Source organism: Vanessa cardui, chromosome 13 (assembly GCF_905220365.1).
Source record: "Vanessa cardui chromosome 13, ilVanCard2.1, whole genome shotgun sequence".
Lineage (NCBI taxonomy): Eukaryota > Metazoa > Arthropoda > Insecta > Lepidoptera > Nymphalidae > Vanessa > Vanessa cardui.
The window spans coordinates 11,309,812-11,332,457 of record NC_061135.1 but is presented as its reverse complement, the minus strand read 5'-3'; the positions used below and the strand labels follow the sequence as shown (position 1 = coordinate 11,332,457).

Sequence of the window (22,646 nt, the reverse complement as noted above, 5' to 3'; positions counted from 1 at the left end):
CTTTAAGTCTCGTATAATCTCCAGTCTAAAGATTATTGTTTAACATTGGGAAAAATGGTAGAATTACTACCTACCTGAGATCCGGCATTGTCACTTAGAACATGATATATTTTAATGAGAATAAATGATTGATTATATTTTATTACAAAAACAACCACAGTTGGCAGGAAATTTAACATGTGGTTCCGTTTCTCTAAATATATATATTTATATGTAAGGAGTTTAGAGATATAGTACAGTAATTAGCGGACCTGAATAGAAATGGGCGCGTAAAACGTAACTGATGCGAATAAAATCTTATAAGAATATTTTTGTTTTTTTCCACAGCGAGGAATATGATATTTATGTAATTTAAGCCATTAATTTATCTTACAATAACAGAAGCAGCTTAAAGGTTATACGTATTATGTTAAGTATGATTAATAAATAATTCCTTTTCATTTTTGAAATAACGTGGAAGTTATCTTTAATTATGTAGTTGAAGTATTTAGGTATACTGTCGACTTATTTCATAATGTAATGTAAATATCCTTCAAATGATTGAACATATAATAAATGAAATATATGGAGATATATTGAAATTTACGCAATTCCTTGAATTTAATGTCTTCTTATATGTTTAGGTTTGTACATACAAGATAAAAGGATATTTATGTTTTCTTTACCTATAAGTCCACAGTAATTGAATCTTAATAAATAACCCTAAATAAAATGATATTCTGTTTAATTTTTAACGTAAGCAAACAATTTTATTTAGTACCGTATCTCTTAAGTCACTAATTGAAAGTGAGAAGTTAATAAATTTTAACTGCCGGCTGACAATTACTCAATTAACCGGTATTCTTATCAGTTGAAAGGTGTCGTACGCCACTACGCGATATAATTACCTGTGATGTGTCATGTGCGATCCGTCTCGCGTTGTCGGCGGCGGCGGCGGCAGGGCGGGCGGAAGCTGCGTCGCATCCCGCCCGGTGCAGCGCCACCCGCTCCCTGCGCCGCCCGCCCGGCCCACCGCGCCCCGCACCCCACCGCGCCCCTTCTCACCACCGCGCCACCCCGCCACCTCGCCGCGCCCCTCACAACGCAAGGCGCGTGCGCCCGCCGGCCGGCGACTCAGTTCAACGCCGCGCCGCGACATTAACACACGTGCGTTCCGTTACACGATCAGACGCGGCGCTCGAAACGATCGAACGCGCTACACCAATTTTTGACCAGTGACTCGAGAGGGAAACCTCTCTTAAGCCGACAAGATTGCGTCCCAAGTGGAAATGCCTTCAAGCCTGTTTGGGGAGCTGGGTGGCGGTGGCATGGTGGACCAGCGTGCCTTTCAGCTCGCCCTCGAGCTGAGCATGCTGAACTTCGACGAGAGTATTCCAGCGACGAATCCACTGTCGAGTCCGCTCGGCTTCGCGCCGCCGCCCGACGACCGTGCGAAGAAATCTCAAAACATGACCGAGTGCGTGCCCGTGCCCTCCTCAGAGCACGTTGCGGAGATCGTCGGCAGACAAGGTAGGATCGTCTTCCCGTTGAGGTTATGTCGTGCCGTATTTTTGCGACCTGCGCTACCCTTACATAAGGGCGCACGTGCCGCGCCGGCTTGCTTTTAGGTTATGTTCGATCACCGACACTCGCTGACGAAATTCCCACTATGTAGCAATCAACTTCCCCGCCTGCTGTTTTTGTTTACCCGCAAAAGTGCCGTAACAACATCTCGTTACCTTACGTTATGTATTTCGTAGCCGCTTTGATTAATCGTAGATCGTAGCTTTGTAAACGTAGACGAAACTACATAAATATCAAATAGACCGTGTTTAATGAATAAATAATTGTTTGTGTGATTTCCCATGGTGCAGTCGCTCAAAGTAATTTCTCGCCTATAGAGTGTGGTAAATGCTTACCCGAGCTGTCCAAAAAACTACGATCCACTAATTAAAAGATGCGACGAACAAAAAATGATACCCTTAGTGATGTCGGTAGTTTTTCTCGAGTGCGTAAAAAATTCCGACAAAGGTTCGACGCAGTCTTATCTGAAACTAATTTTTTGAAATGTGCACCGGATTTGCGAAAAAAAACTAATTGCTGTTCGGGTCCTTTTGTGAGAGTTCGTTCCTTAACTTTAATGGAGTACCTTGAAGCTTTTTTGGATTATGTATCTACCCCCAATTTAACGCATTTTTTGTCTATTTTTTTATTTTACTCGTATTCATAGACTGCGATATAGAAATTCGTAAAGACGATATAATTGGAAAATATAGCTTATACAAAATTTAATCCATACTCACAGAGAGACTGATTTTCGTAATTCTTGTACATAGATTTACTAGTAAACTTTCCCGCGTTAATTCTGTACACTTTTACCAACACTTCGATGGTAAAATATTTTAATTTTAATTGTAGGTATTTATTCATATATATTTTTTAAATCTACCTCAAATAAATTTTCAACCAATATTCACAGATCATTAATATAAAAAATAAGAAACGATATATCATTTTTATGGACAATTAACCAATCAAATCGTGATACATTTAAATGAATTGCTAATTCAGCATATCTAATGTTGACTTTGCTTAGTCTGTACCTACTGTCGGAACCACGTGTTTAACGACAAAACTGATAAAGTCCAAAATCTAAATTTTTGTAATCAGTGGATATGTGACATGAAATAAACCAAAAAGTTTTAAACTTTATTGTATTTTAGTTTCCGTTATATGTACTTAACGAAGTTTATCAAAATCTTCTTAGACTCTAATATTTATGCTATGTACTTAATTTATTACTTATCAAATTAATTCGAAATAAAATTATATTATTGCATAATTGTCATATTATATGTATTGTCATTGTTATTGTAAACATCTTTACCGTTTCTGATTTAACTATTTAAAATATACTTTTTAAATGTTCAATCTGTTCTATCATTTAATCGTTGGTATATATACCTATAATTGTTATTACACAAAATAGATTCAACTAAGTTGGCGGTAAATGATATCGAGTCTAAATCACAAGTGTGGCAGATTCTTTATGAGTACGTAGAATTATTATGAAAAATAGCTATATGATAAGCATGACCAAATAATAGTTTTGCCATTATAAAATAATGTCATAGATATTTTTTCGTCATATATCGTAGATGAGTTCTCATCGAATCGCCCCACTCGATCACGTCCCGATTAACCCATCCCGCAATACAGCGTAGCTAGTACATACATACGTCCCGCGCTTTTTAATGAGACGCTCGCGATATAGAAATTGCATTCCGGTGATTGCCCCGAGTCCCGAGTTCCCGACTCGTGATGTATGCACGCCACCTAAACATACCCGACTCGATAATATACTAACAAACTAAGTAGATACTTTCCTTTTGGATCTTGTTTTATTTATGTAACCATTTCATTTGGTTTTATCATTTAATTTACAACATATTGAACTGTATATGTTTAATTCAATCATGAGTTACTTTTGTGTTTTGGTATACACACTGATTGACAAAAACACTTAGTTATTTTTCTATTATGTTCGAACAACTATGTTATATGATTCTCCAAGTCCAATAAGTATAGTAAAATTCTACTGTGCCTATACTAAATAATACGTCTAATAAAGTTCATGTTAAAGTAATAATAATAACAAAAATCATATAATTTAAAACATATGTTAGTAGGTACTGGAATATTAAACTGTTTTACAAAAATAACTAACGCTCAGACGGCGTAACAGAAAGCTGGAAACCTTTCCCAAGAACAATAATACAAAATTATAGTCAACTTATACGTATGTACGTTGCATTTCCAGCCGACTCGTAAAAGCAAAACAAAAAAACGGCCCGGCCGCGACACTTGCAACCTTGTCTAACTCGACTACCAACCGCTTCATTTCACTGTAGATCGTAACGGCAACGGCCCTTTATTGCGACAAGGTGCCATCTGTGGTACATTTCGTATTGTAATGTAGGTTATATCGCTATATTTAGGTCGTTTCGTTTGAAACAGTCTGTTTGTATGTTTTTGTTCTGTGGTGCTTTGATAGTTAACGTTTCTTTGTTATATATAAATATACCTAATTGCATAAAAAAGATTCTTACCGCATAATTCCCTGCAATGTAATTATTTATCATATTACCTTTAGTATGACATTCAGGTAATGTGAGAAAAAAACAAAAATATTTTATTTCAATATGACGTAAAAAACTTAAAAGCTTCAAAGAACATCTTTAGAATTGAATCGTTTTTCTGCGGACCTACCTCGGCCAGTGGTACAATGGTAGAATGGTAGAAATTCAATACGCACTTGGAAACACACAAGTGCTTTCGCGTTGAAGTTTTTATTTATCACAAAGGAGGTACGTTCCTGCGTACCTGAGATTTTTTGCAAACATTTTAATTTGTTTGCTTTAAAGGAAGTTTAAATAAATAGACTTCGTTAAAAAAATCTTTGTTTATGACTGCTACATAACTAGTCAATTTTCATAAGTTTGCTTGTCAGAAACGATCAGTATCAAATAATATAAAAACACTAAGATTAATTCTAGTTTGCACGTTACTGTTGTATTAAATATTACTTAGCTTAGATATTTAATATTTATTAAAATGTTTTGTTTTTATTTTGTTAATAGATTATTTTGTTTGTTTTCGCAATCTATCTTTGACGTAATAATAAATATTGTATGATGTATTAGATTCTTTTGGAACGTAAAACTATTAATTATGCTTTTTATAATGTAGATTAGTTTTCAATACTATGTAAATGACAATAGATTATGTCTTTGTAGCTAGAATGGTTTCAAATTATTGCTTACAGAATAAAACAAAATATTTGTTTAAGAATCTTAAACATAGTCATAAATTAAAACCCCATAAAAACTATCGACATAGATATGACTCCAGTTTTCACTTACCAAATGGACCTTATGTCGCTCAAAATAAAACAAGGGGTATAAAAAAATATCTCTTTGTTTATACCAATGTCATGTGTTTGAGACAACGCAAATATACCAAAAGGAGGTTGTTTAAAATTCTCGCGTTTACGCGACACTCCGTGACGTCACGTCCGGCTGCTGACTACTTGCAGCGGGTCGCGACTATCGATAATGTCGATTGTCGATGCTCGATTGTCTTGATGTCGATCGAACCTCCTGTCGGCACGTTTGTTGTTTTGATTTGTAGTGGCGCGTCGTACGATGTTTTGCATCTTGTAAATTCGGTGTTTTGCAAGGTAAGCGACTCCGTTAAGGACGTGTCACTAGACGTTTTCGCTCTTGTGTATCACTAAGTACATGTTTTGAATTAATTATTAACACTTGTCCACGATTCAAATGATGTTGTCGAACATAGCACCGTTCCCAATCTGCGGCGTGTCGGTGTAATTCATCCCCGTCCGTCACGATCCGGTTTTAGTGACGAGTTGCTAGACCGGTTCCACATCAATGACTGCCAACCCCTCTTTCGGCCTCTGTTTACTTCCCATCATGATAGTCATGTTTTTAATGTACAATAACTCTCGATTTTGACGTTACCCGTCCGTTCAACCGTTGGCTGTACTATTATTATAGAAGAGAAACATCGCGCCTGGGAAAATAACAATTAACAACGTTATTCGTCTTTACGAGTACATCATGTTTATACGATTTATTTATTTTATTTCACTTATATAAATTAATCGTAATTATTAATTATATTATGACAAATAAAACATTATCAATAGAAATGAACGTGCTCCGATTTAAACATTACATTTATATTAAAAAAAAAATTCAAATAAAAGTTACTAAAAACGAAAGAGAAAACAATCTAGTAAATCACACGTGTGACTAGCGTGTACTAAGACCGCAACACTAGCTAGGCGGTGAGAGGAAATCGACGAGATTTGCAGTGTACTCGGCGTGCGTTCCGGTCGACGCCACCACAGTCAGGGTCAAGGCTTTGGCTCCTGCTTAGTTCTGCACGCCTGGTACATACAAGGTACGCCCGCCTTGTACTCATCTTAACAAAAAAACATGATTTGATCGTAGCGAATATGACAAACACACATATTTCGTATAAACTACTTTTTAAAAAGGAATAAAACCCATAACATGTTGCTATATTTTATTTTCATGATGGTTATCATTCTGTTTAGTTCATTTAAAACTCATAAACGTCCGATCAGAAGGGTCGCTATATTGCTTGTTAACTGGCTAGCTACTATTACTTTAACAAGATTACACAAATCTCAATCCGTTGACAATTTTTGAATGAAACTTCTTCGTCTTAAAAAATAGAAGAGCATCTGCACCGGCGTGGAGTCGTCTCGAAATTCCACGACCCCGTTTTTTGTGTAACTTGACAGATGCATTCTGGAACGCCGCTAACCTCATCTTGCATCCTTATCACGCTTTCGGAAATAAGATCCACGGATGTGTATCAACAATGATTTTAAGATATATTTTAAGGTATACTACATCAACCATCTCTTTCACTCACTGGTTGGTTACTAGTGCGGTGGCGCCAAGCCACCGCTTCGGGAACACAGACGAACTAACTCGCTTCTGTTTGTATTGTACATCGTACACGTTGGATAACATTCTTAAACATTGTTTTATTTTATTAAACAAAGTGTAGCATATTAACTGTTTAATGTAAAGTGGAATAAATGATCGCAGATCATCATTACTTGATATAGAGGAACATCATGACGTCACAGTGCGTCGGCACCCCCACGTCTGCGAAACTTAGGGACCCTAATGAATGACTTCCTAATTGCCGCGGCAGCACGAATAAACCCGTAATCCGGCGCGAAATCGCGCTCCTCCGTTTAATTGTGGACCTTGAGCCCTTTTGTCTCTGAGTTTGAAATTGAATACCAGACGTCTAGCGACGTGTACTCGTGAACGCAAACGCTTATTTATTATACAGTTATTGAGTCTTAAACGTCGACAAACCGTGATAGGGAAAGCAGTCTTATGTGACTTAGTATTGGAATTATTGTTGTGAATCAGATAGTAAGTCGAGTGACGTTTTACGCGTTAGCACGAGCTGTCCGTTGTGGAGCGACAAGTCGATATGCTTCCCGCACTAATGTTGACAACAATCCATCTCAGAGTGTCAGGCGGCGCCGCGAATTAGACTCATTCCCATTTCGATTTACTCCTCATCCACGGATCGTAATAAGCGTCCATCCCGCAGGCTACTTCCATTATTGTACTTCTATATGCTGCCATTCTCCGAGAGAACTATGCGAGGGCAATTTATGCTCGAGATTAATTTATTTGTCGCGGACTACATTATTGTATGAAAAAAAAATACTCGTTCATCTTTCTTGTAAAGGTTTAATGACAGGATACGATGTTAATGCCTTCGAGTCGAAGACGCAGATGTGCGAAATGTAGTCGTAAGAATGTGACCGATCTAGCTGGCAAATGGCAAATGGCTGGCAACAGCACATGTGCCAGTAACGCGAGTTTATATCTCGTTGCCGAACACGACAATTGACATTTAACAAAAGTACACGAAGACGAAACTAGTTCGTCATAATCGTTGTGCCTACTTGACCGCAATTATATATTAAAAGTATTCTATGTATCGATTTTAAAATATTTATAAAGCTTAGGCACGTGACATTACACGCGTTGAAAAATACACGAAGATAGTATGTCGATTCCCGCTTATCATAACGTTGAGTTTAACATCTGCTTGTAACCGTCAAGTTCTTAGTGTTCCACTGTTTCTTTGACCGTTTCACACACCTGCCAGCACTTACACCGTATCTTCAACCATCACTCGTACTCGTCTTAATATACCTACTTATAGTATATAAATTACTACTTCGAAACAGAAAGTTTTAAATAAAATATATTAACGTTTTCGTATGTAACTTTGTACATATGTATATAGGTCAATGAACAGTCATTAACGTTATTGAATGATATTCGCTACGTTGTTACCTTTCATTGAATACCACATTCTTATGACGGACAAAAAACTTGTGCAGTAAGTTTAAGAAAAATAATAAATGTCAACTATTTGCAAGGTACCGTTACATTAAAACTGCATACAAGATATAAATTACTAGACGTAGAATAACAACAATCATTAAACGAATAATTTTATTTATAAACATTTTTTAAATTTCGAATAAACTTTGTTGTAATAGGTAAACATTACACAGATAATATTTCGAAAAAAATAAAACAAATACTGATATCAACTTTTTATTAATACCACAATTTAAAAAAGTGATATATCTTAGTCTGAATTTACGATACGATAATTGCAATTAATATATTCATTTAACTATTAATAATTTATCAAAAAAGTGAACGTAGTGATCATGATAATAATATAATAAATAAAATATTTTGAATGATTGTCGCATGATTAAAAAAATAACGAATGTAAACGACTTATTGTACAATGTTATTGGTTTAACATAATTATATTTTTTTAATTATTTTAATAATAACTTTTCCACTTCCTCGTGGCTCATTTCGTTAGCACCATGTCTCGTCGCAGACATACGAAAAAATTAAACACCTGGTGGAGAGCCATTATAAGTTTAATCCATTGTGAATTAAATTGCTTCCTTTATTCGTGGTAAATTATAGCTTGACTGTTTAATTTACTATGAGTATATATATTTTAAAATATGGTACAAATTTCTACCGTTATTAAAATTAATTATTATTCTGAACGGTACCTTTAATTGTCTGTAATGAGTTTATTTAATGTAAATCTCTAAGATCAACATACTCTTTAATCTCGTACCACATACTCATAGTAAATATTAGTTAGTAATTGTTGGCATAATGTTTATTAATAATGCATTAAAATCATCTGCTTCAATATCAGCTGTCGCCCGCATCGCGTCTGAGCTGCACCTTGCTATTGCTTACTCGCTCCTAACCTACTGATTTAATTATTCTTACAATAAAATATTATAATTTAATATTTCCGTTACTAAATTTAAGTTTCATTGTACATTACTTCATATAAAAATAATTGTATCTTGTAGATAGCAAAAACCTCCATCTAGTTATTAATAATTTGAGTTTGCAACAATACGATAACTATTAAAAAACTTGTTTAAACTTGATTGTCTATTAAAACTCGTCCATTAGCTTAACACATGGTCGTAATCGCTTGAGCTAATTTGTTTATTCTTTGTACGGATACGAAGTAATTAATCTCTATACAAATAAAATGATCCTTATAATTAGGACTGTTACCTAAATTTATAATAAGATTTTACAAAAAAAAGGGAACAAAAAGTCAAATAGTTCGTCTGCATTCGTCCCCTTCCCCCTAGCTATCAAAATTTAAATTGCCGAAGAGATAAATTATATTGTTGTACATTAAATTGTTTTTAATCATAAAAAATAAAGGATAAAATTGTAACAAAATTTGTCTCCATATCAAAAGATTAAAGTTGTGAGCACAGTTATGAATAAATGTAGGTCAACCAACCCTCCCTAATAGTCACCACCGAGCTACCGACTGTACGCTAACCGCTTCAGCGTTTCGCCGGTAGTCAATTCATTTAAAGGGCAACTATATATAAATAATATACGCGACAGATGTTTTGTCCGTTGGTAATAGGTACGTAATAATCGCATGAGAGCGCAACGGTCAACAAGTTTATGTTAAGTATTGTGAGACTTTTTATGAAGGCAATTTTTACTAGTGTTATTAAGTAAGTAATTAAGTTTTTGTTCATAAAACTCCTAACCTAAATACTGACCGAAATATTGTTTTGTATTAAATCTAAAATTATGTAGTATCAAATGAATACGAACACTTTATTGAAGAAAATAAAAATACAGCTATGTTGTTCAATAACATCAAATTTTAAACTCAAATGTTATAAATAGATGCATTCGTCTTCGGGTACCCGATCGACTTCAACAGGTGCAGTTAATGTTGATAAGAAAACGTTGACGTGATAAACGCGTTATTTTTTTATGTAAATTTCTACCGAGTACTTCACGATGACTTTCACTTTTTGTAATGAAATATTTAAGTCATATTTTTGACTACATTTATATCAATACATATTATTCTGATTAAAGTACATTTATTATACATATTTTTATTATTTTTTTCTTTTTTTATGATTGTTTGATTTCTATTGAAACGTAGATACTTCACGTCCGCAGTGTTATACATTTGTACCGCACCGCGGATGCGAGGTTATCGATCCCTTATCAAAATTAGCGGAAACTTGTTACAAATTATTCCTGGGATTCTTAAGAATATATTACTTAATAAAAATAATACAATAATTCAATTTATGTTATTGATATACTCAATTAGATAGATCCATCAATTTTGCCAAAATAGAGTTCTAAAACATCAACAATTTTTAATAAAATATTAGTATTATTTAAGTGCAGCATATAAATATAGGTTACAAAAAGATATATTATCTTCACTTCGCACTAACAATCTGCTCGTCCACTTCTGTACAACAGAATTACTATCTTTATTGTAAAACGCCTTAACACTCCGCACAAAAGATGCCTTTGTCGAAAAACATAACTGTATGTAGTATCTAAAATGACCACTGAAAAAACGCCGGCCCTACTCAAAAGCCCCGATTCCAAGCCGTTATTAAATCTCGGGTCCTTAAATTCCAGTGAAAGAGTCTACCTGCTCTCATCGATTCCTACCTGCCTTATCGCGTATACTATTAGCGATAAATTAAGTGAATGTTACAAATGAATATAAATCTCATCGTGGTTAAATCTGACTGCAACTTCATTATTTTATCATCGCAGTGTTTAGTGCTGGGTTAACGACCTCGCTTAATGCGAGAGGGTGCAGTAACTAAATCTTGTTTACTGTATCGCAAATAGTGCAAGCTCCGGTTACTTTAATTGACACTGACAGATGATTTTTGTGTATTTTTTGTATGAATTACGGCCATGTACCGGAGGCACAGACGGCACGCAGAGCTAGTCGGACTCGTAGCGCGTAGTGGGTGGCGACCTCTCGTCGTGTAAACCGATATTTCCCTCGTGAAAATGTTCAATGGCCGGTGTCGAGTTGCCACCGAGCGGTGCGTGTCGCCAGCCTTTAGATTTTCGTCTTGCATGCTGGTACATTATTTCGCCTCATTAATTATTATACATTAATTTTTTTCTACTGAAATGTTCTCATACGCCACCTGCCAGCATCGGAGGTCGGGGTAAATAGGTTATACTACTCCTGAATACAGCAACTTGCCCATGATATTGATAAAAACAACAAACAAACAAGTTTCATAATTATATCCCTTATATATTGTTAAAGGAGAAATTCGAAACATTCGGTTACGCTAGGAGTTAAAAGCAAATGCAGCTGGCGGCAAAGCGCCATCTGTGTAACGGCGCCCCGGAAAAGGCAATTTGTTTTGTTTTCGATTTTCGAAACGCTTCGATCCTCGCGTCCGCTGTATGCAAATGTAGCACTGTAACGACATCATGACATTTGCGCTGTGACACGTGTCCCTAATCTAAGACCGTTGAACAAAACCTAAGTGTAATGTAATGAATAATAAATAGTTAATGTTTCTTCAATTTATATTTAAACCTATGTTTTTTTTCTAATTAACGTGTAAATGATAAATCGTAATATTACTAAGAAATTTATATTCTTAGAAACTAGTGAAATTACTTTACTCAGTAAACTTTAATTTTTAATTATTTAATTAAAAAAAAAAAGGTCTATGCCACAAATAGGCTATATTTATCGCTTTACTCTATTTAAAGTTTATTTTTTATGATCAATATCCAATTAAATAATAAATAAAAATATTTTCTACTGAGTTTGTTGTGTATTGTGTTGTAGAGTAGGTACTTTCAAAATATGTAAAGTTTACGAAATATTTCTCGTGAGGCCATCGCTCGACGACATCTGCCGCTTGCACCTGCCGCGCCAACGATAACTCCAGTTTTTACAAGCACAACGTTCGATCACGCCGCTTGATAACTCATACTGCCCTGGTACCTTTTAAAATTATAACCAAAGTAGCTCATACTTCATAACGAATAATGTATGCACGTCTCGTTTATACAATAACATCATTTAAAAGACCTTCATAAATGAAGCTCCCTTACAGCCTTTTACGTTGCAATCGACACCTGGGGCCTGAAGCCCTTTAAAAATAACTTAAATACACTTCGTCGACATTTGAAACACACACAAACGATGCCTATAATTAAGACTTGTAGATAATTGAAATAATACAATTTCGTACCGGTTTTTATTTTTAACTCCCGTTTCAAAATATCCTAGACGCGAAAGAAATTTTATTGTAGGAATGGCTATCAATCATTTATCAAATCAAGCGGCTGGTCATGGATTGTCGCATTAATGTTGCATTTAGTAAAGTATAAAATGAAATTATACCGAAGGCGAAGGCGAAGAGCAGCTCTGAAAGCGAGAGCTGTGGAGCGGCATTCCGCAGTAATAATCCTTAGAATCGGCTCCGACGCGACGCATCGAGAACATCGATCCTTTTGCGACACACGATTTCGTTTCAGGCACCATGCTCGCCAGACGTATTAGCTTTCCAGAATGCAAAGGCACACGATAGCTGCCGGCGATTCAATTAGCGTGCATACGGCCACATTAACCTTTTAACGAAATTAAAGATTTAAATAAAAATATGGACCGATTACAGATTTGAGGATCGCCCTCAAGACGATTAATTTTAGTTGTAAGATAATTTTTGAACTTAATTATTTATGTGTTTCGCGCGATACAATATAATCTCGATAGGCGGCTATTACTAAGTGTATGCTAAATTGCTAACCTCTCCGCTGGCGGTATTGAACAACAATTTTAATATAATTGGCAAAGCGGTCAACGCTTCTCGGAAATATTTTTTTTTTTTCAACATTTATCCAATCTCGTTTTTGCAGCAGAATCGCTCACACACCTTTGTTCTCCGGCTATATTGTTTAAATGTAAAAATAAACTTATATGAACCGCGAGTGAAAGTGTTTTAAGATGTATTTATAACAAAAAATGGAATGTCCTACCTTGAATTACATTGTTACAAAACATCAATAAGTAGATATATTTCGTGTAGTTTGTCAAATAAAATTATATATTTAACAAATGTTGTACGCAATACGTATAAAAATGTAAATTAAATAAAACATATGTAAATAAATATACGTTTTATTTATCAGCGTTGACACAGAAACCCACTCCCCGTAATTAGGGGTAAAACACAACGTAATGTGGCAATGTGGTGCCCGAGGGAAACGCCAGCTGACGGGCCACTCGCCCGCCCGTGAACGCTCTATTCACACATAAAATTTATGCAGTATCAACGATAAGCGCCGCTCGTGACTATATTTTTATTTCAATGCCTTTTTATGTATGTATTTTATAAAAAAAAGTTTAATTAAGGCCATTGGAAACCTCCCAATAAATCACTATTTTAATTTAGAACGCATTTTGCATTAACACAAAGGCAATAAATATGCGATATCGACTTTAGGTATGTCCGACGTATCTTTAAAATACCGACGACATTTCTTACAAAAATGATTTGAATGATTCTACTACCGTCTAATTTAATTTGACCCCTATAGGAGTCCCGTAGCACGTTGTCTAAAGAAGAGTATAAACTAAATTAAAAGTCATAATTCATTGGTCGTTAGAATTATAATAGAGCTTTTGATGTGACCGGCATATTTCAAAGCCGCTTGTTTCACATAAACATCGATCTCAAACAAAACGTTTCACAATTCATTTAGATGTTTATCGCTTTAAGACGAAAAACTAATAACGTCATGCTTCTCCAAACTTGTATAGGTGCTTTAAAATGTAGTAGAATCTGTAAACACAAAAATATTTTAAGAGACATTGCCTACATTTTATTTAAGATAAAACGTTGACTGAACTTAATATACGTACATTATAAATATGTTAAAACAATTGCAGTTATCGACAGTCATACAGTTTTCCATTGAGACCTTTATAGATTGTCAACTGCTAAATAACTAGACCGGTTTCGTCTACTTTACTGAAGTAAAAATAAACAGTAATTGTATCCCCAATATAGACGATTTAATTGATATTCAATTTTAATTATCGAATTATCTAGTTCATTAACTGTCTGGAGGTTTTTGCGGCGCAGGCGCAACGTCGTCATCGACTGCAATAGATCAAAGCTCGCCCGCCGGTTGACATATATTTTGATACCTCACGCAGATTATCTTAATGTATGCACATGGATGACTTACTGTTCGCCGGTGGCCTGTTTTTTTTAACAATGTTACTTGTAAGTCACTTTGCTCCGGTCGTGCGAGGTGGTCTCATTCCACCTGTGATCAAGTTTAATGTCGATTTTATGCTCTCTGCCTCTTGCCAATTAAAAAAAGACAAATATATTACACTTGGCTAACGTCATATGTATTAATTAAAGTATATTTGCTAACTTTGTAATCGAAATATCCCGTTAATAAAATTAATGGTTAATTCATATTACATATCTACCACAATTAAATTGTCAGAATAAAACATTATCCTCCATCTTTAAATACAGAGCGATTGCACAAACGCGGCAGACATTAGTCCGTTATTTGTTCGATGCTGGCGTCATCCATATAATTTATCATTTTAAACGAATCTCTAATTCATTTCTGAATGTTGATCCTCCCATAATCGAAATAACCTTAAGCTAATTTACGAACTACGAACAAATCCGTATTACATTCTGTCTGCATTGAGGAGCCGCCGGTCACGTGGCGGCATTCGAATTTCGAATAATTGTTTACGGTAAGATCGGGTGAATATTAGTTGCACCTCTATATCGTGTTGCCATCCTAAAGCGGTCAATTCCCAGTGCAATGCACTCTGTTACCAAATAACATAATGTCTTCGTCATTCGAGATGACTTTTTGTAGTGTTTTGCCACAATTAAATGTGCATTTTCGGATCAACCTCAAAGTTAATATGATAAGTAGGTAATTAATTTTAAATCGGGTCTTTTATTGACGCATATTTGTTATAATAAATGTCTAAATGAATAATAATGGTCTGTTATGTTTCTCTAAAACTAATTGGTTGTTTGATAAAAAGAAAAAAAAACAATCTTTACTTCTAAATATAAACTAGTAATATTGTCGTCAGCCTCATAAAGATAATCCGTATAGAAACATCAACACGAGTTTCTTTGTGATCTTTTATGGCGTCGTCCGTTCCGGCTTTAGGTGACTCTAGTGACCTAAAGTCGACCTATCGCAAACAAAAATAAAGCTTCCCATTCACGATAAAGACATCTCGGACAACCTTGAACTAGTTTAACTGGGCGGGAATAATTCAGCAAGACAGACATGGCAACACCGTGCCGCCGGGGTTAAAAAAACTGATCGTTTCGCCGTATTAGCCCAGACGTATCATTATCTTATTATTATAATATGCTCACTACAATTTGAACACGCGGTGTTGCCTAACGTTAATTTACCTTTTAAATTTAACATATGTCCGATTTCAGTTTTATACAACATGCCTTCATAAAAATAAATTAAATATTTAATTTCACTAAGAACAAATGTTAATACAGTTGGCATTTTAAATCAAAATCGCATACCAAATTATAAGGTATTAATATTATTTTCTTATTAATGTGTCTTTTGTGTAATGACCTTATATAAGATTTAATGAAGCGTCGAGATGTAATTTAAATATTTCGCCGGCGTTGCGTCAGAGCTGCATCAGTCCAGGACTGGGGTCACACGCGAACCGTTTGATGGAGGTTCATAATAACCTCAAATCATAATCTCAGACGCCGCAAAAAATATCGATATTAATCTTAATCTTCCGTTACCGCAAATATTATTAACTCAACTCATTTTATTATTTACAAACGAACAAAAAAAATTGCCAACGAAATTTAATAAATCAACCTTTATTTAATTTCGGCATCAATTTGCCAATCAATGAATATCATGACGGAGGGGACTCGGAACGGTGTAACCGATAGACTTTATATTACCTCGTTTTATTTGTGAATGTATAAATAAGTAGTTATTTGTACAGTATAATGACAGGTTTGGTGATTGCCTCGCCGGCGTATTGTAATTATGAATCATAAAGACCATGGCGGTTTCGGATCGCGGAAAAAACTGCCAAAAGCTAATCTGTTCACAGTAATTAACCTATCAGGCATTCAGTTGCGTCGAAGGTCGGGTGTAATGAATAGTTTAACGAAGTCCGACGTAAAGGATCGAACGTTACGAGAGATCGTGGAAATCGCGTGATCGTAGTTGTAATACGCAACCGCTGTCCGTTTCCATGGATAAAGGAGTACAACTTCCATTCATTCTTCACAAATTGCTACCAAACAAAGACCTTCTTTCGCTGTCGAAGAAAATGAGCGGTGTTTTGACATTTCGATGCTTTCATTGCAACGCAATTTGGGTGCGGAGTAATATTATGAACCGATATCGCTGACGGGTTCCATTCTTAAAACTTGTAAAGCTATTAAGTGTTTCGTGATGCAAACTACAAAGGATTATTATGAACAATTTAATACTTCATATTGTGAGAGTGCCAGGTCAAGTAGTGCAACAATTTTTTTGCCTTAATAGCGGAGCAATTATTTATTATTTGAGGACTGAAAATATTGTTAATTTCATTTTATTACAAGGCATCAATATCCATCGCTGGTCAGCTCATATATAATAACCATCGTTCGTTAAGTATAATGGGGCGCAAGCTATAGAACAAAAAGAGGATTTGAATCAGTTCGTCTCAGTAAACAAGTGCATAGACAAACCAGATTCAGGCTCCCACACATCCACGGCTTCCCTAGTCTGCGGTGAGGAATGATAGGCCGCTACATTTGATACCTCCTATGCTTCTATGTGGTCCTAAAGCATATACTTTTTCTTTAATGTAAACTTGTAAATCGAGTTCATATTTTTTACTCGTGTGTAGTATTCAATTGAAATCACTCATTTAATTTAAAATAAAACATAACATTTATCATTGAGGCATGAGAATAAATACTTTGATCTCCCATTTTGAGGGTATCTGGTAAAGTGAAATCACATCCGCTCGAACATCTCTTCCTCGGATGAAGCCACAGGCGATCGCTAGCGACCAATAAACATAAACTTGCGCGATCTGCGTATTACGTGCATCCGGCGAGCTTTCGTCCGGCGCATGCGCCATTGTCCGCCGGATGTCTTGTGGTCACACGCAATTTCACAACCTCTACACTCTCATGCTATCCTGGTAAGTATAGCTCAATATTAACATACAATTACAAAAAAATATAAACAAAAAATGAAAACAACCTATGACTTTTTCTTGTCTTACCTGAGTAAAAAATACATACAAATAATATGTTCAATAATAATAATCTACATAACATATAAAAATAATTTAAAATAAGTTAATAAATAATTAACTTGCATTTATAACAATAATATTATCCAATAAGATAAATAAATGTCTTCAGTAACTCATTGTATACCTATTGGAATCGGCAATAAAGTGTGCAGGACATATTATCAAGGTCTGTTATTTATAACCTGACCGCATGTAGAGGTCACATACGAGCTTACGTATTTAAAGACGGTTAAGCTGATTTGGCCGACAATAGTAAACGATTATGGCCTCTAGACAACCGAATAGACGAAAACAATATACAACTAAGGTCGGTGTTTGCACCTCATCGATCATTTCTGACGTTTCAATCACTTGAAATGTCAATGGGATCAAAGTTGCAATGATTAAGATTTGCAAATATCCCGCGTCCCGGACCTACCCCGATGGTGACGCGTTGACCACGACCTTCTATCTTATTTATGCTCTTATAAATAAACTTTATCTCGTGCATGAGCATTTAATGCTGCTTATTATTTATACGTCCTTATACGATCTGTCTGCTAAATCACAATTTCAAAACATTATACCGTACAAGTTACAGTAAATTATTGATATAAATTACTCAAATGATTGAGTAATTTTCAATTTTCGGCCTTTTTTCAGAATTTAATTATATTAAGTTATACAAATGTCAATTTTCAACCGCACCGAATTAGATGCTTCTGCCAGTTTATTTTTAATATGTAAGCGATGTTAGTAATAGATATGTTTACGTAACATAAGCAATATGACAATCATCGAGAGCTCAAGGGACTCCATTCATTTCATTGGCGAGTCGTTGACTTATTGCTTTCCGGGCGGTTCAATATGTCACTTGATAACAATGTTACTGCGTTCAATTTTAATAGACAGCGATTCCCGTCTTCAAACACTACCTAGTGCTTATACTTCGATTGTGTTCGTAGCTTAAATTTCGTGTCGATTTGGTCGCTTTGTGATTAACAACATTGGACTCGTTTCGGACGTTCTTATCCAGACCCTAACGACCTCGAATTAATGTCGAAAAGGGCAAGAAAACGGAGCAACGAAACTGGATACGCGACCCTAACGCCCTTCGTTTCTTTTACGTTTTAAAGGGTTCCGTAACGGTAAAGCGGCGTACGGCGTTACATTCGGCGCTGTTCGGGCACTGTTGTCATTTCGACAACTAATAACCCAACTAAAGTTCATAATTTATAAGGCGGTCGGAGCGACCGCTTTTTACCTCTTGCCGACGCCGACGTCTGGGAATCCGCAACAAAGACCGAGCCAGATTCCGTTTTGCATTCCGCGAGTATTCTTGTGCGGCGGATGCCTGCGAATTCGATATTTCGAAATCAAAATTTGCAATGAATCGATCCGTCAGAGAAGCCGTCCGCATAAGTAATAGGTGTCGTACGTCGTTTCCCACGCTAATCTCGTATTTAGTACCTACTTATCGATTAATCTCCTTTTTTTCACTGAGGTGTCAACGCTTTAAAGCTGAAGACTGCATAATGCAAAAGTACCGCCGTCGTCGGTTTCTCGTGACCTACTTTAGGCGCAATAAACTACCCCGTCAAATTTCGTCTCGCCCGTGTCAAGGCGCGCAGTCGAAGCGGTCTGTTACCTTTTCGTTTTTTAGCAATATCAACCCCGTTGCATTCCCGATTTTACGATCATCTCGACTGACCAACGCCTGACAGAAAGATCGTAAAAGATCAGATTTTATTTCTTATTGTTCGCCTTACACGAAATCTAATTGAAGTCGGCAGGGCAAGAGCCCACCGTGGTCTTTATGCGCTTTTAATTTTACTGCGTTCGGTACGCTGAATTATGTCCTGCGAACGATAATGACAACTGACGAGAATTCGTTCATTACTTTTTATCACACATTAAAACTTTAAACGGTCCGAGAGAAAATGATATTGAGTAATACGACGTCTCGCGAACTCGAATCGCGCTTGCCTCGAAGTTTTACTCCGTGGGGCCGCAGCCCATAACGGAACCGTTAAAATATTATATTTTATTATCACACGAGACAACAAATCAAAATTTAATATTTATTGCGAATTTTTTTAAATAAAAAGATATAAACAGTATATAGCATAAGTGATATTTTTATTTATCAAACAATTAGAACAAGACATACCATTGGCTGTTGCGAAAAGTTCGTTAATGTAAATTTCGGAAGGTCTCTTAGCAACTGACATTGAAGGGCTTAATCCCATGTTTACAAAGCACGCTAGGTATGTTTAAATGACTGGCATAGAAACTAAGATGGCCGCGTCAAATATGAATAGAATGTTCTAGCTTGAGGCTTACAGTTTAATTCGAAGCCGGGCTCGGGACACCGTGACTCACTTTGTATTCGCCATACGTTAGGCTGCGTCACTCGCCTATCGGAAACGCGAACGACTGAGACGCGTATTTAAACATGTCGTGCCTACTATTATTCCTTTGAAACATCGATCAAAAACATACAACACAAAGAAGCGAGAATTGTTCAAAAGAGTTATAATATTATTTTATTTAAGTGAAACTTCTCGTTTCGACTAAACGACAATATTAAAAGAACAATATGCTATCAAACATAAACAGATAAAAGTATTTCGTTTGCAAACGTTTTTACTTGTAAGCTCAATCTTGAGGATTATTTATAGGCACTATCAAAGTTTGTTGATTATACTTAAATATTGTTTTAAATAAATTATAGAAAAGTACTTGCCAGTAAAGCATCACCATTACTATTCGATATTGATATGACTTAACATTAGAGTTGTATTCATATGTATATCTTTTATGTATTAATTTTAATCTTATTAATCTACAAACTCTGAGCTATGTTGACGCATCCCGTTTCAGTTCAATATTCATCAGTTGTTAGTAGAGCTCTTTTATACATATCGTATAATGATGAGCATATTTATTATATATAACTAGTTTCCGCCTGCGGTTTTGCTGCGTTTGAGGTGAAAGGGGAGGGGGGCTATAGTTACGATTGTGTGTGTGTGGCAATCATCTGTATTTGTGCCAAATTACATTTAGATTCATTCAACGGCTCTGACGAGAATCAGTAACATACATCCAATCATCTAAACAATCATTTATAATATTAAAAAGATAAGGCATTGTATACATACAAATATACTAAACACAGTATACACTTTTAAGATGCGTTTGATATCATAACATACAAAATCATATTCAACATATGTATAACTTATTCTTTATTAAAACAAATCGTATGGATATAAGTTTAAATCTTCAATCTGCGTGTATATGTAACAAGTATGCGAGTCGCGTCAACTCATTTCGAACAATTCGTTTCAATAAAATTCCAGACTGTAGGTACATCTCGATTGTTTAAGAGATCAATACGTCAAACTAAGATTTAACAAACAAAAATGTTTTGAATTTTTGTCGTAGTCACTTAAAATCGCAAACGATAAATTGATTATTAATTAAATTTATTTTTAAATGACAGTAAAGTTTTCCGCGTAAGTATATTTTATTGTATTTAAGCCACGTAGTCAAAACTCTCACATTCTTTAAATTGAATTATATTCAGATATAAAAAACTATTATAGCCTTAATGAGCCCAATCCCTCGTTATAAGAACGGGTAAATCGATAATAATCGTCAATTGTTTTATTTTCTGATGAAAAAAAAAAGTTGTTCCGAGATTGTCGTTTACATTTATTTTATTGCGTCTGTGCCGTAAAAATGTTACTTGAATGGTTTTATAGTTGCGATGTAGTTATTAATGTTTTATTTTTATTTGTTCGCAGGTAAATATCCGTCATGCAGGAGAAATACACTACTACTAGTAGTTTCGTATCTCTATTTAAATCTTAATCGCTGAACCGCTTCGTAAATTCAGTAAGTTAAAGAAGGTATTTAAAAAAGACAACTACATAACTACCAGATAAGGTTGTATACGTAGTACATAACTGTTGAAGTCTCTGCCAAGTATTATGTTTCATACATCACAATAACAACTTAATTTATTGATAATAAAATATAATTATAATTAAGTGCTTACAAATTATATTATTGAATGATAACGACGATAGCTTGCGAGTGGCGAGCTAACCTTGTATGTAAATGTAAAAAAATAATTCTTCAAGAGTCTGGCACCGAGCAACTTTAGTTTTGTAGTACATGTAAAACCTTTTGATGAAAAAAAATGTTAAAAAAAAGCAATGCGACCTACTTTATCATATAAATAACGTCTTAAGACCATAGATATCTCTGAAAAACAATATTTAGTACGGTTAAAAAAGGTCCTATCTCAATAGAATAAAGTTTAAATTCTCTATATCGGTCTAACCGATTTCACATACTGGGTAACATGCACAGAAACAAAATATATATTAAACACATTTCCTCCTTTTTTGAAATCAGTTAATGAAACGAATAATTCTTGCCCGAAAATGCAATGTCTCTGGCAATTAATATGTTTATCAGGCGAATATCTGACGCGGCGAGGTCGCCTGCTTTCTTGTAGGCCAGTCTCAGTTTTCTCAGAACCACTGCGTTCTTTTGTTGTCCCTTAAACAAGCACGCACCACGTAACCATCGTAAGAGATTGATTTTGGTTTCGAAATTGTACCGCGGCTATAAGTACCAGGCCGACATGACTTCTAAGTAGTAATAAGCGATTACTATAAATGCAGTATACTGACCTAGCCCACGCGGAATGGAACACTTTCTTCTAAACTCAAAATGTAACCGTAACTATGAAGCGGACAAGCGTTTCCGGCGCCCGTGACGTCACAGTCGTCTCGCCGCGCCGCGCCGGTCGCCGCCCCTACTACGTAACCTTGGCGCAGTGAGATGCGCTCCGCTCGAAGCTCGGCGTTCGCCGCACGTCGCTTTCATTTTCATTTTTTTTAATCGAATATTCTATTTACGAGAAATCAGGCTATGGAATCTGCAAAACAATCGAACAGTCTATCAAATTGCAAGATCTAATTCATATTATATGTATGCATGTGCCTACAGACTTCTAAAGTATTCGCCCGGATGCAAAAATTATACATATTGAATTCTTGTTGTAAGTCAAAATAAAAACAAATCTTGGGTAATTTTTCACACGATCCATGAGGGCATAGTTGCCCTAAGCGCGGCGGTCGGGGTGAGCGAACTCACAGCCTGTAATTTCGGACCGCAAAAGGAACAAAATGCATCGAGATCGGTGATTAAAAACCTTTGTCGGTTCTACTAATATTTATATTTTAGCAATGCGCCCGACATCTAATTGGCTGCTTGTACATTTGAGGTGGGTGCGAGCGGCCGCGCGCGGCGCCGACCAC

At 35.7% G+C, this 22,646-nt stretch overlaps 1 protein-coding gene across 1 annotated transcript in view; it reads left to right on the top strand.

The window, feature by feature from the left end:
* Positions 1-1,095: 1,095 nt before the first annotated feature.
* The window catches only part of LOC124534892 (RNA-binding protein MEX3D), a 47,661-nt gene continuing 26,110 nt past the window's right edge, over positions 1,096-22,646 (top strand). Inside the window, exon 1 of the mRNA XM_047110932.1 lies at positions 1,096-1,509. Coding sequence (XP_046966888.1) covers positions 1,269-1,509 — 241 coding nt within the window. The 5' untranslated portion in view covers positions 1,096-1,268. The remainder of the gene's footprint in view (positions 1,510-22,646) is intronic.